This window comes from Culex quinquefasciatus, chromosome 3, assembly GCF_015732765.1.
Source record: "Culex quinquefasciatus strain JHB chromosome 3, VPISU_Cqui_1.0_pri_paternal, whole genome shotgun sequence".
Lineage (NCBI taxonomy): Eukaryota > Metazoa > Arthropoda > Insecta > Diptera > Culicidae > Culex > Culex quinquefasciatus.
The window spans coordinates 854,081-868,797 of record NC_051863.1 but is presented as its reverse complement, the minus strand read 5'-3'; the positions used below and the strand labels follow the sequence as shown (position 1 = coordinate 868,797).

The 14,717-nt window shown below is 32.6% G+C and overlaps 1 protein-coding gene across 1 annotated transcript in view; it reads left to right on the top strand.

Annotated features, from left to right (window-relative positions):
* The first annotated feature begins 1,094 nt into the window (after positions 1-1,094).
* Positions 1,095-14,717, top strand: part of LOC6042651 (probable 4-coumarate--CoA ligase 1) — a 34,142-nt gene continuing 20,519 nt past the window's right edge. Inside the window, exons 1-5 of the mRNA XM_038264069.1 lie at positions 1,095-1,415; positions 6,717-6,933; positions 6,998-7,306; positions 7,414-7,455; positions 7,518-7,629. Of these exons, the coding sequence (XP_038119997.1) occupies positions 1,179-1,415; positions 6,717-6,933; positions 6,998-7,306; positions 7,414-7,455; positions 7,518-7,629 (917 nt within the window). The 5' untranslated portion in view covers positions 1,095-1,178. The remainder of the gene's footprint in view (positions 1,416-6,716; positions 6,934-6,997; positions 7,307-7,413; positions 7,456-7,517; positions 7,630-14,717) is intronic.

Sequence of the window (14,717 nt, the reverse complement as noted above, 5' to 3'; positions counted from 1 at the left end):
CTCAAATAGGCTCAAATATAGAAAAAAAAATTAAATAAGGATTTATTATAATTAAAAAAGAATTTAAACTTATAAAAAATTCCAATTTTCATTCTAAAATCTAAAAATTTTAAATTACAAAATATAAAAAGCAAAAATTCAAGAAAACATCCGGTTCTAAAATTTAAAAAATATGTATTCATACATTAAATGAAAAAAAAAAACAGAATAAAAATTAAACTTATATTAAAAAATCAAAATTTTAATTAGCAAAGATTCAAAAAAATCTAAATTTAAACAACAAAAACAGAAATTAGGAATTCTAAATACCGGGACCGTGGTGTAGGGGTAAGCGTGGTTGCCTCTCACCCAGTCGGCCTGGGTTTGATCCCAGAAGGTCCCGGTGGCAAATTTTGAGACGAGATTTGTCTGATCACGCCTTCCGTCGGATGGGGAAGTAAATGTTGGCCCCAGTCTAACTTAGAGGTTAGGTCGTTAGCTTAATTCAGGTGTAATAGTCGTCTCAATGGGTCCTGTCTCGGTGGAGTCGCTGGTAGGCAGTTGGACTCATAATCCAAAGGTCGTCAGTTTGAATCCTGGGGTGGATGGAAGCTTAGGTGTAAAAAGAGGTTTGCAATTGCCTCAACAATCAAGCCTTCGGACACCTAGTTTCGAGTAGGAATCTCGCAATCGAGAACGCGAAGGCAATGCTGTAGAGCGAATAATTTGATTTTTTTTAATATTCTTAAAATCCGAAAAATCTAAAATTTCTTTAAAAGCAGATACAGTCCACACTGGATTATCCCAAAATTTCAAAAAATAAGAAAAGCCTAAGAAAATAAAAAAATAAATACGAAAGCATTGTTTTGTTCATGAATCGATTATCCCAAGTCCCATACAAATTTTCGGATAATCGAGTCTGGACTGTAATGCAATATTAATAAATTGTGAGTAGGTGTGTAATCATTCATCAATTAAACAAAATTGAACAATAAGAAAATCCTTGTAAATCACCCGAGAGAACCCCGCATAACCGCTCTCCTTTCATCCCTCTCTCTCTCCTATTGGTGGCGACTCACTCCATCGAGATAGAGTACACTAAATCGACACGCGCGCGCAAAACAGGAGAGGACACAGTCGTTCCGTTGCGCCCTAATCGATCAGAACTAGAAAGTGTGTTAATTGTATTTTCCAAAAAAATGTTGAACCTGTTGCGTCTTTTGAAGCCACTCGCGGCAACCGGAAGTAGAAAGGTGTTCGCGATCTCAAGCGGTGCCGTTCTGCGTGGGAGGACTTTAAGCAGTAACGCACGCCCAGCCGAGTTTGAACGCAACGTGGTCGAGTCCCATTACGGCCCGATGGACATCCCGAAAGTGTCCCTTCCGGAGTACGTCTTTTCGCCGGATATCGCCCAAGCCGCGGACAAACCGGCACTAGTGAGTTGGCCCAGTTATTGGTGGTAGCGCAACTAATCACCAATCTACCGCGTAGTCTTATCTAGTTTTTAACAAAACAGCCGAAAATAAGCCACTTTAGAGGGAACTTTGAATTGCCTGACCATGGTCTATTAGGCTGGCCAGCAGCAGACCGATTGATAAGGCGCGCTTGTTTTGCCTTTTTGAACCGCTGTAAACATCAATACGGCGACGACGAATGCACTTTGATCGTGACTTTCGGACGGATCGGAAACGAAGATGACGCGGTGCGCGCAGTGACCATTGTTCGGTACCGTCACTCGGTGGGAGATCACCATTTGCATATAAGCTACTTTTAGTGGAAATCAATTTGCCAAAGTCAACCACGTTTAACGGTTCAGATGCTGTACAGTTTACATTGTACGACCATCTATAGAAACTCGTAGCACAGCTGAGATTGCGATCGATCGAATACCTTGTGTACATCGAAGGCATCAACTTGCACATAGATTAGGTCCTGAACAAATGGATTTCCGTCTGGAACTACCTCGATCTTTTACATTGTATCTTTTAAAAGTTTTCAAGTGAACTTTGTGACTTTCTTCCCAAATATTAACTATGCACGCATGAAAAACGTGTCAGCCCACAAAAACAGCGAGTGCGAAATGTAATCAAGGTCTGCAGACATGGTTCACAGACAAGTAGGCGTGATCACGCCAAGAATAACAGTGAAATTCGAGTTCGATGTTTCTGTTTGCTTGGCATGCCAAAAGATTGCGCTAGAGCAGTTCTCTACGGAATCGGTCTTTTTTCTTTAATTTTAATTTTTGTATTTTTTAATCCGGCTGAAACTTTTTTGGTGCCTTCGGTATGCCCAAAGAAGCCATTTTGCATCATTAGTTTGTCCATATAATTTTCCATACAAATTTGGCAGCTGTCCATACAAAAATTATATGTGAAAATTCAAAAATCTGTATCTTTTAAAGGAATTTTTTGATCGAGTTGGTGTCTTCGGCAAAGTTGTAGGTATGGATATGGACTACACTGAAAAAAAAATGCTACACAGTAAAAAAAAATTTTTGTCACTAAAACTTGATTTGCAAAAAACACTATTTTTAATTTTTTTTATTTTTTGGTATGTTTTAGAGGACATAAAATGCCAACTTTTCAGAAATTTCCAGAATGGGCAAAAAATCTTTGACCGAGTTATGATTTTTTGAATCAATACTGATTTTTTCAAAAAATCGAAATATCGGTCGCAAAAATTTGTCAACTTCATTTTTCGATGTAAAATCGAATTTGCAATCAAAAAGTACTTTAGTGAATTTTTGATAAAGAGCACCGTTTTCAAGTTATAGCCATTTTTAGGTAACTTTTTTGAAAATTGTCGCAGTTTTTCATTTTTTATAATAAGTGCCCATGTTTGCCCACCTTTGAAAAAAAATATTTTTGAGAAGCTGAGAAAATTCTCTATATTTTGCTTTACTGAACTTTGTTGATGCGACCCATAGTTGCTGAGATATTGCTATGCAAAGGCTAAAAAACAGGAAAATTGATGTTTTCTAAGTCTCACCCAAACAACCCAACATTTTCTAATGTCGATATCTCAGCAACTATAGGTCCGATTTACAATGTTAAAACATGAAACATTCGTGAAATTTTTCGATATTTTCGAAAAAAATATTTTCAAAAATTTAAAATCAAGACTAACATTTCAAATGGGCGTAATATTGAATGTTTGGCCCGTTTAAAATGTTAGTCTTGATTTTAAATTTTTGAAAATATTTTTTTCGAAAAGATCGGAAAATTTCACGGATGTTTCATGTTTTAACATTGTAAATCGGACCTATAGTTGCTGAGATATCGACATTAGAAAAATGTTGGACTTAGTTGTTTTTTAGCCTTTGCAAGCAATATCTCAGCAACTATGGGTCGCATCAACAAAGTTCAATAAGGCAAAATATAGACAATTTTCTCAGCTTTTCAAAATATTTTTTCAAAGATGGGCAAACATGGGCACTAATTTTAAAAATGAAAACTGCGACTATTTTCAAAAGTTACCTAAAAATGGCTATAACTTGAAAACGGTGCTCTTTATCAAAAATCACTTAAGTACTTTTGATTGCGATTTTACATCGAAAAATGAAGTTGACAAATTTTGCGACCGATATTTCGATTTTTGAAAAATCAGTATTGATTCAAAAATCATAACTCGGTCAAAGATTTTTGCCCATTCTGAAATTTCTGAAAAGTTGGCATTTTATGTCCTCTAAACATACCAAAAATAAAAAATTAAAAATAGTGTTTTTTGCAAATCAAGTTTTAGTGACAAAAATTTTTTTACTGTGTAGCATTTTTTCAGTGTAGTCCATATCCATACCTACAACTTTGTCGAAGACACCAACTCGATCAAAAATACAGATTTTTGAATTTTCACATATCATTTTGTATGGACAGCTGCCAAATTTGTATGGAAAATTATATGGACAAACTAATGATGCAAATTGGCTTCTTTGGGCATACCGAAGGCACCAAAAAAGTTTCAGCCGGATTAAAAAATACAAAAAAAATCGAATAACCGAAAACTCAGAGAATTGCTCGCTAGTTGTCAATAAACTTTGTACAATTTTGATGTTTTATCAACTGATTCATGGCTATTTGTCTATTCTTTAACCCTTAGTTATTGCAACAGTATGCTCTGGTTGTTGTGAATTGAAGCCAAATTATTTATATATTCTCACCTGTTTAATCGTGAATTATTCCGAATTTTGAAGCCGCAAAAATACTAGTTTTATTGTGTCACAAAAAAAGGAAAACAATCCACATGGTTATCTAAAAGTCTGCAATAAAATTGAGATTATCGAACCATGTAGAAAATACTGTTTTTTTTTTAATTTTCTTATTTTTAAAATCGTATTTGACTACAGCGAGCCAAGAACTTCAAGTGTTTTTCATTACGTTTTTGGGATCATTTTGTTTATTAGAAGCGAAGACTTCGGAAAAGGCTCGTGCATAAACCTCATCCACGTGGGCTCCAACATAATGTAACGACCATTTCCCTCATCCGTTTTAAATTTTTATTTTTATTTTATTTTCGAGAATTTTGTGAAATTTGTCGAATTTCCAGAAGCTTAGACTTTTTATTATATAGTTTTTTAAGATTTTAAAATTTTCAGTAAGTTAATTTTGTTTTTTTTTTATTTATCGAATTTCTCAGATTGGACATAAGGCCGTTGCAAATATTTTTCAAAGTTTATGCCCCCTTCAAAATAATATGTAAAAAAAATATTTTTCCAAAAAAAATATCAAAATTTCAATGGATATAGAAGTTTAATCAACTGAGAACAATCTTAAATGCCTTTTCTGCATTGATAATCATATTTTTACATGTTTGGACTCGTTTAAAAATATTTTGAACTTTTATGAAATTATTTGTTAGATTTTTTTTATTTTGTTGCCCTTCCCCCCTCGACTTTGATCAGAGTCGAGGGACATAAACTTCAAAAAATATTTGCAACGGCCTTACTTGAAAAAAAAAAATGAAATAACAAATGTAGATTTTTTTTTTGTAGTGTTAGACTTTTATGAAGTTTTAAAATTTTTAGATTTAGAGTTGTTAGAAATTTTAATATAAATTTTAGATTTTTTCAAATTTTGATATTTTTATGATTATTTAAATAAAAAAAAATAGAAGTGTTGAATACAAATTTGTTTTTTTTTATTTTCAAATATTTTTTTTTAGGATTGTTGAATTTTGTTTAGTCTTAGTTGAAATCAAAATGAAATGAATTTCTGAAAAAAAAAAGTTTTTTAAAATTCTAAATTTTCCTAAAATTTTGATTTTTCAACAAAAAAAAATAATTTTTTTATGTTTTTTTTTGCATTTTTTTTTTAGATTGTCGAGATTTTGTAGATTTAACAGAATTCTTGATTTTTTTAAATTTTCCTTCTTTTATTTTAACATTTTTGTGATTTTTAAATTTTTGCAATTTTTTTATTTTTTTGGATTTTTATTATTTTTAGTCTTATTATTTAAAATTGAAATTGAAAATTATTAGAATTTTTGCAAAATATGTTTGCTATCATCGGGCGGTATGCCTTCAGCTATGAGTCGCATGACAAATAAACTTTGGCTAGAAAGGGAAAGCAGATCTGAAGCAAACAAACCACCTTCTGTGGCACTCAGAGTTGTGAATGTGTTGGTAAATTTCGGACTAAAAATCCTTAATTTTAGCATTTTTTAAAATATTTTTTTGAATTCAAAAAAGAATGTTTTGAACTTGAAAAATTAGGTTTTTTTGTTTTTAGAATGTTTAAAATCTATAATTTAAAAAAAATCAAAATATTCGCTCTACAGCATTGCCTTGGCGTTCTCGATTGCGAGATTCCTACTCGAAACTAAGTGTCCGAAGGCTTGATTGCTGAGGCAATTGCAAACCTCTTTTCACACCTTAGCTTCCATCCACCCCGGGATTCGTACTGACGACCTTTGGATTATGAGTCCAACTGCCTACCAGCGACTCCACCGAGACAGGACCCATTGAGACGACTCTTACACCTGAATTAAGCTAACGACCTAACCTCTAAGTTAGACTGGGGCCAACATTTACTTCCCCATCCGACGGAAGGCGTGATCAGACAAATCTCGTCTCGAAAAATGCCACCGGGACCATCTGGGATCGAACCCAGGCTGATTGGGTGAGAGGCAACCACGCTTACCCCTACACCACGGGTCCCGGCGATTTTACCAAAAAAAAATTAAATCTTTATTTTTTTTAGAAATAGGGTTCTAGAGCCCTATATAAATTTTAATTTATTACAATAAAAGAACACGATCAAAAACCATTTCTGATTACTTTTTTCATTTTAGTGCAAAAAAATAAATTGACAAGACAACATTTTTTTTATGGATCAACTATGGTTCCCTTAGAATGAGCTGTCATGTAGGATCTTTTCTGTGGAAAAGGGCCGCGAAGTTATTTTTTTTTTTAAGTTGAACTAAAAATCAATTTTAAATCCTTTGCGGTCGTCCAAAGGGTTATTGTACTTAGAAAAATAAGCTTTATCGTTGTGAACAATAATATCTCTAATGTAGGCTTAATTTTAGGACCCAATTTAAGAAATTTAAAAAAATGTGAATGTAGAAATTCATAGTTTAAAAAAATAGATTATTTATATATTGCCTTAGATTTTTTTTTTAATTTGTTATAATGTGAATTAATAGATTTTTAAAGATTTTTTTAAATTAATAAAAATATATAATTCTCCGCTATTCCCCACAAATTTTCTAAAACTTTGAAATAAAAAAAAAATATTTTTCAGTCCTGTGGTTCCAGCAAACGCAGCTACGCGTTTGGCATGATTTACGAAATGAACCGTCGAATGGCACACGCGCTTCTGTCTCAGAAAGGGTGCGCAATGCAAAAAGGCGAAGTGGTCGGGCTTCTCCTGCCAAACATCCCAGAGTACGTTCCGGCCATTTACGGAAGCCTTATGGCTGGGTTGACGGTGACTTTTGCAAATCCGCTCTACACTCCGGGTTGGTATTTATCAAATTGCAATTATATAATGAGTTGATTAAATATTTTTTGCACAAATTTTAGAGGAAATTTGTCGCCAGTTTGAAAACGCAGGTGTGCGATTGGTGATAACATTGCCAGTGTTGCTGCCAGTGGCACAAATTTACAAAAGTAAAGCTAAGAAATACAGAGGAACGGTGAGCATAGGAGGGCAGCACAACGTGCAAGAGAACATTTTCGGCTTTCAACAGCTTTTGATGGAAAACCACGAAAGTGAACTGCCTGTGATTGATCCAGAGGAAACTGCCATCTTGCCGTACTCATCTGGCACCACTGGAATGCCCAAGGGCGTAGAACTTACACACAACAACTTGGTTGCAAACCTCGTACAAGGTAGGGCTGAATTACACTTTTCTGATTATTTTCTCGTCAATCGTAGAAAAACATTAATCATTTTTGTTTATGCTTATTTATTAAATTATTTTATTTTCCTTTACAAGGAACTCATCCGGAATTCGCTAAATACTACAGGCCCGAGTATGGTAAGTTATTTCTGCTCATTTTAAAAACAAAACAATGTGTAAATTATTTCTCTCAAACTTAGCTGGCATCACTGAAACGATTTTGACCATTCCACCATTCTTCCACATATACGGATTCAACGCAATCCTCAACATGTGCCTGAAAACGAGAAACCATCTCGTTTCCATTCCAAGGTAAGTGCTGTTTGAAAAGTTATTTATTTCAAAGGAATCAGAGAATAGAATATGCACATGGCGTCACACGTTAACACCTAAACTCCCAAGCAAGCAATGTATCAAAAATTTAAATGGAAATTTTCGACTTTGCTTGACGTAAATATCTAATTTTAAGACCACGTGGTTTATAAACGGTCCTTACAACGGCTTTTTCAAGTTTAAATGGACAGTTATTGTGTCGATGAAGGGAAAAATGTTTCGTAAACAAAAATTTCTTACATATAGATGGCATTCTCTTACTAAAAACTTTGATTACAAATTAAGATATTTTAAAAAAATGGTTTATGAGTGCACAACATGTTGTCCAATGGTGTTACGAGAAAGGCCAAGAATAATAATGTAAGCATCAAGTTGCAAAAAAGTTTTTTTTTCCAGCACGAACCGTACTTTTATCCAACGAAACTACAACGAGAATTCCGAAAAATACTTTTGAATACAACCATAAAGTAAAACGTTTGAGAGATTGTCCAAACCAGTTTTGTTTTTGTTGGAGAAAAAGAAAACAAAAATATTTTTACAGATAAATTTCTGTAAGTTTTCGATTGACCAAATTGACCAAAATTATCAAAATTACCAAAATGACCGAAATGGCCGAAATGACCAACATTACCGAAATAACCAAAATTACATAAATGACCAAAATGACCGAAATCACCGAAATGACCGAAATTACCAAAATGACCGAAATTACCGAAATGACCAAAATGACCAAAATGACCGAAAGACCAAAATGACCAAAATGACCAAAATGACCGAAATGACCGAAATGACCAAAATTACTCAAATGACCATAATGACCGAAATGACCAAAATGACCGAAATGACCAAAATTACCGAAATGGCCGAATGACCAAAATGACTTAAATTACCAAAATTACCGAAATGACCAAAATTATCAAAATTACTGAAAAGGTGACCCAAATGACCGAAATGACCAAAATGACCGAAATTACCGAAATGACCAGAATGACTGAAATGTCCAGAATGACTGAAATGACCAAAAATGACCGAAATAATCAAAATGACCAAAATTACCAAAAAGACCGAAATGACCGAAATGACCAAAATTACTTAAATGACCAAAATGACCGAAATGACCTAAATGACCAAAATTACCGAAATGATCAAAATAACCATAATGACCGAAATGACCAAAATGACCAAAATGACCGAAATGACCAAAATGACTTAAATGACCGAAATTACCAAAATGACCGAAATGACCAAAATGACTTAAATGACCAAAACTACCATAATGACCAAAACTACTTAAATGGCCAAAATGACCAAAATGACAAAAAAAGACCGAAATGACCGAAATGACCAAAATTACCAAAATGGCCGAAATGACCGAAATAACCAAAATGACCAAAATGAACGAAATTACCGAAATGACCAAAATTACCAAAATGACTTAAATGACCAAAATTACCGAAATGGCCGAATGACCAAAATTACTTAAATTACCAAAATGACCGAAATGACCAAAATGACCAAAATTACCGAAATGGCCGAAATGACCGAAATTACCGAAATGACCAGAATGACTGAAATGACCAAAATGACCGAAATGCCCGAAATGACCAAAATGACCGAAATGACTTACCATGATCAAAATTACCGAAATGGCCGAAATCACCAAAATGACAAAAAAGACCGAAATGACCAAAATGACCAAAATTAAAGAAAATAACAAAATTACCGAAATGGTCGAAATGACCAAAATTACCGAAATGGTCGAATGACCAAAAAGACTTAAATTAACAAAATTACCGAAATGACCAAAATTATCAAAATTACTGAAATGACCAAAATTACCAAAATGGCCAAAATGACCTAAATAACCAAAATGACCAAAATTACCAAAATTACCGAAATGACCAAAATGACTCAAATGACCAAAATTACCAAAATGACCGAAATGACCGAAATGACCAAAATAACCAAAATGACAAAAAGACCGAAATGACCAAAATGACCAAAATTACCAAAATGGCCGAAATGACCGAAATAACCAAAATGACCAAAATTACTCAAATGACCATAATGACCGAAATGACCAAAATGACCGAAATGACCAAAATTACCGAAATGGCCGAAATGACCAAAATTACCGAAATGGCCGAATGACCAAAATGACTTAAATTACCAAAATTACCGAAATGACCAAAATTACCAAAATTACCGAAATGACCAAAATGACTCAAATGACCAAAATTACCAAAATGACCGAAATGACCGAAATGACCGAAATGACCGAAATGACCGAAATGACCAAAATAACCAAAATGACAAAAAAGACCGAAATGACCAAAATTACCAAAATGGCCGAAATGACCGAAATAACCAAAATGACCAAAATGACCAAAATGACCGAAATGACCAAAATGACTAAAATGACCAAAATAACTAAAATTACCGAAATGATCAAAATAACCATAATGACCGAAATGACCATAATGACCGAAATGACCAAAATGACCGAAATGACCAAAATTACCAAAATTACCGAAATGGTCGAAATGACCAAAATTACCGTAATGGCCGAATGACCAAAATGACTTAAATTACCAAAATTGCCCAAATGACCAAAATTATCAAAATTACTGAAAAGGTTGAAATGACCAAAATTACCAAAATGTCCGAAATGACCGAAATAACCAAAATGACCAAAATTACCGAAATGACCAAAATGGCCGAAGTGACCAAAATGACCAAAATGACCGAAATTACAGAAATGACCAGAATGACTGAAATTACCATAATGACTTAAATGACCAAAAATAAATAGCTCTTTGTTATATAGAATGTTTTTTGTTTTAAATTAGTTTAGCATTATTTTGGAAAAAAGATAGTATTTTAAAAAACATGACTAGTTCTTTAAAACTTAAAGAAATCTGGAGTTTTTTTTAGAAGTTCCAATATACCAAATTTCCAGTTATTGCTTTTTGGGTGTTTTTGAAACCGCCTTGAGTCAGGGGTATTAAAAAAACACCTAAAAAGCAAAAACTGAAAATTTGGTCAATTCTGGAGTTTTTTTTTTTTAAAAGGACCTATAAACCAAATTTTATTTTTTTGATTTTTGGGTGTTTTTAGAACCGCCTTGAGTCAGGGGCATTCAAATACACCCAAAAAGCAAAAAATGAAAATTTGGTTTATAGGACCTTTTCAAAAAAAAAAAAACTCCAGAATTGGACTTAAAAAAAAAACTCTAGAAATTTTCAAATCAATCTTTGTGTTTCTTTTCACGCTTTTGTTAAAAAAAGCAGTTCGTTAGACTCGTTTATTTGAGCAAAAAAAATATTCGAAATTGGCAGAAAATGTAAAATCTGTTGAAATCGGTAAAAATCTTTCTCAGATAATAGTCTGGAAATCTGGCAACCCTGTAATCCCAACACTGAATGTTCGAAATTTTCGGAAAAAATGTTGCAAATCAACTGTTGACACATTTTAAAAATCATGGATTTAAATTATTATGGTTTTTTCTGTTCTATTTTCTTACATCATCTTTTAACCAACATAAAATTTTTATTTAAATTTACGATTTTATTAAAATACTATTAAAACTATCTATTTTCAAGCTAGTAGGTCTATTCCCGTACTGCAGAATTCTGCAATTCTGCACAAAAACGGCAGCAGAGCGTTCCCGTACTTTTCTGCAACAAAAGTAACTTTTATCCCAGGCAGAACTTCTGCAATGAGAGAGGCTGAAGTTGCAGCAAAACCGTTCCAGTACTTTTCTGCAAGCTCTCTCTTCTCTTTCGTGTTGAAAAGTAACTGCAAGTTGGTGTGAGTGAACGCTTACATAAAATTTGCAAGTTGGGTTAAATAAAGCATTTTATTATTATGTAGTTGTAATAAATTTTATGTTTTATTATTACTAAATTTAAGTAGTCTTTTTGAAGGGACATTTGTATATTTGGAATTGATGAATGTTGGGGTATTTTTTAATGTCTGGTTTTATTGTTTAAAGATTGATTTCTGATCTTAAATTGTTTTTGAACAGACTAAATATATGTGTCAAATACTAGGTATATTTAATTGGCAAATAATAAATTGTACCTGTGATGGTGCTACTAATTTGTATTCTTATATGAACCAAAATGTTCAATGTATTTTGTTGAACTTTCAATGAAGGAATCATAAAAAGGTATTAGACTATACCAAATAAATAATAAATATAATTGATTATATAATTGATGACCATACAATTTTTGCTGAAACATATGTTACGTTGTTTACACATCATATTTTATATTATTAAAATTGATATACTTTTTATTAAAAAATATACGGTATACTCTGCACCACAATTCTTCTTAAATTCTTAAATTCTTAAATTCTTAAATTCTTAAATTGCCACCATCTTGAATCATAAAAAATACACATATTTTGGAGTCATATTCTAGGTTAGAAACGCATATTTAGAGGATTTAGAGATTAGAAATTTTGAAGAGGTCTTCGGATAACAGAGTACAAACTGTATCTTTTTTTATAATTGAGTTTTTAATTTTTTTTATATACAAAATTTTCAAATTTTACTTTTTTTAAATTATAATTTCTTTGAATGTAGATTTTGAATTTTGATGTTCTAAACTCTTAAATATTCAAACTTTTGATTTTTTATTTCGAATTAAAAATATTTGAATTTATGAGATCTTAACTAGGGTCTGAACTTTTATATTTTCAACCTTTTTTTATATTTTGTTTTTTTAAACTAAGCTTTTTTTCAATTTTAAACATTTTGAATTACTTAATTTTTAATTATTTGAATTTTTTAAGCTTTGAATCTGTGATTTTTTTTCTGATATAAAAATTTGCATTTCAAATTTCTTAAATACCTGATTTATTTTTTTTTTTTTAGTTTCTAGATAAAAAAAATCTTAGTTTTTTTTAATATTTTTATTTATTTCTTAATTTCCGAGTTTCTAAATTTATGTGTTTCCATATTTTTGAGTTTGTGATTCATATACTTTCTAATATTTTTCAATTTTGCTGCGGCACCGTTGTTCTTCCATGTGACATGCATAATTTATTTATGTTATCCTGAATAAAAAATCCTTCAAATGGTCTGTTATCAAAACATGTATTTATGATCCCTTCTATATTAAACCTTTGTTCGTCATTTTTTTAAATTATATTTGTTGAACTTACCTGCAACTCTCATTTCTATTTTTTTACCTAATGTAAAAGTTTTGAATTGTTTCCAATGTATAATTTCTACCTAAGAGTGAGTTTTTCACCGATGTGAAACAGGTCGTATCGAGGTGCTCCGATTTGGATGAAACTTTCAGGGTTTGTTTATCTATACATGAGATGAACTCATGCCAAATATGAGCCCTATACGACAAAGGGAAGTGGGGTAAAACGGGCATTGAAGTTTGAGGTCCAAAACACATGAAAAATCTTAAAATTGCTCGCATTTCCGTAAAACTTCATCAATTCCAACTCTCTTAGATGCATTCGAAAGGTCTTTTGAAGCCCTTCAAAATGTGCTATAGACATCCAGGATTGGTTTGACTTTTTTCATAGCTTTTGCAAATTACTGTTAAAAATGGATTTTTTTAAAACCCTAATAACTTTTCCCAACAGCCTCCAACACCCAAACTCCCATAGGTCAAAAGTTAGGGAATTTCATGGACTATAAGCCAACGGTATCAACTTTTTGACCAATCGCAGTTTTTCTCATAGTTTTGCGATTTTACTAGAACAAACATTTTACAACGTTAGTTTTTGCCCTGTAGGCCAAGAAGACGGCACTTGTTAGTCTCAATTTTGTAATATTCGGAATCCTCAGAAAATTTTACATTAGATTGAGGTGGAATTTTGAATTTGATTGGAAAAAATGCCATTTAGAATTAATTAAAATATTATTTAGAATTTTGTCGGATTAGGGGTAAAACAAGTTTTCGCCTACTTGATACAGCATTTGACGTATTGATCATAGGGTAAATAAGATCTATTTCTTTTTTCAAAAGTGTTTTATTTAATTATTTTTTAAATCAAAATTACAACTCCAATACTTCTAACTTACGTAAAATTGACCGAGAATTCAGAATTTGATAAAATTGAGACCGAAATGTGCCGTCTTCTTGGCCTACAGGGCAAAAACTAACGTTGTAAAATGTCTGTTCTAGAAAAATCGTAAAACTATGAGAAAAACTGCGATTGGCCAAAAAGTTAATACCGTAAGCTTATAGTCCATGAAATTACCTATCTTTTGACCTATAGGAGTATGGATGTTGGAGGCTGTTGCAAAAAGATATTAAGGTTTAAAAAAAATCAATTTTTAACAGTAATTTGCAAAAGCTATGAGAAAAAGTTAAACCAATCCTGGATGTCTATAGCACAATTTGAAGGGCTTCGAAAGATCTTTCGAATGCATCTAAGAGAGTTGGAATTGATGAAGTTTTACGGAAATGCGAGCAATTTTTAGATTTTTCATGTGTTTTGGACCTCAAACTTCAATGCCCGTTTTACCCCACTTCCCTTTGTCGTAGAGGGCTCATATTTGACATGAGTTCATCTCATGCATAGACAAACAAACGCTGAAAGTTTCATCCAAATCGGAGCACCTCGATACCACCTCTAGAACAAACCGAGCAGAATCTACAAATACTGCCTCCTAAGCATAAGTCGTCGCATAAGCATCTTTTAAATAAAATGTTGAGTTGCATAAAACAATAAGTAAAGGTAAACTTCCTTCAATTCAATTTTTGTCAATCCCTTTTTTTAACAATAAAAAAAAACTTTAATACCCAATTTGAGTAAATCCACTCAACTGTGTACAATATTGCAGAAAAAGTACTGGAACGCGCTACCCAGGCAAAAGTTTTGCGGCTTCTCTCCTTGCAGAACTTCTGCAAAAGAGAGAGATGAAGAGAGCGAGCTGAAAAGTACGGGAACGTGCTGCAAAAAAGTGACTTATGCTGGCTGCAGAATTCTGCAGAAGCTGCAGAAATTCTGCAATTCTGCAGGTACGGGAATAGACCTAGTATTCGATAAACTGGCCATAACATAAATGTGGCACCTATTCCGGGCAGCAT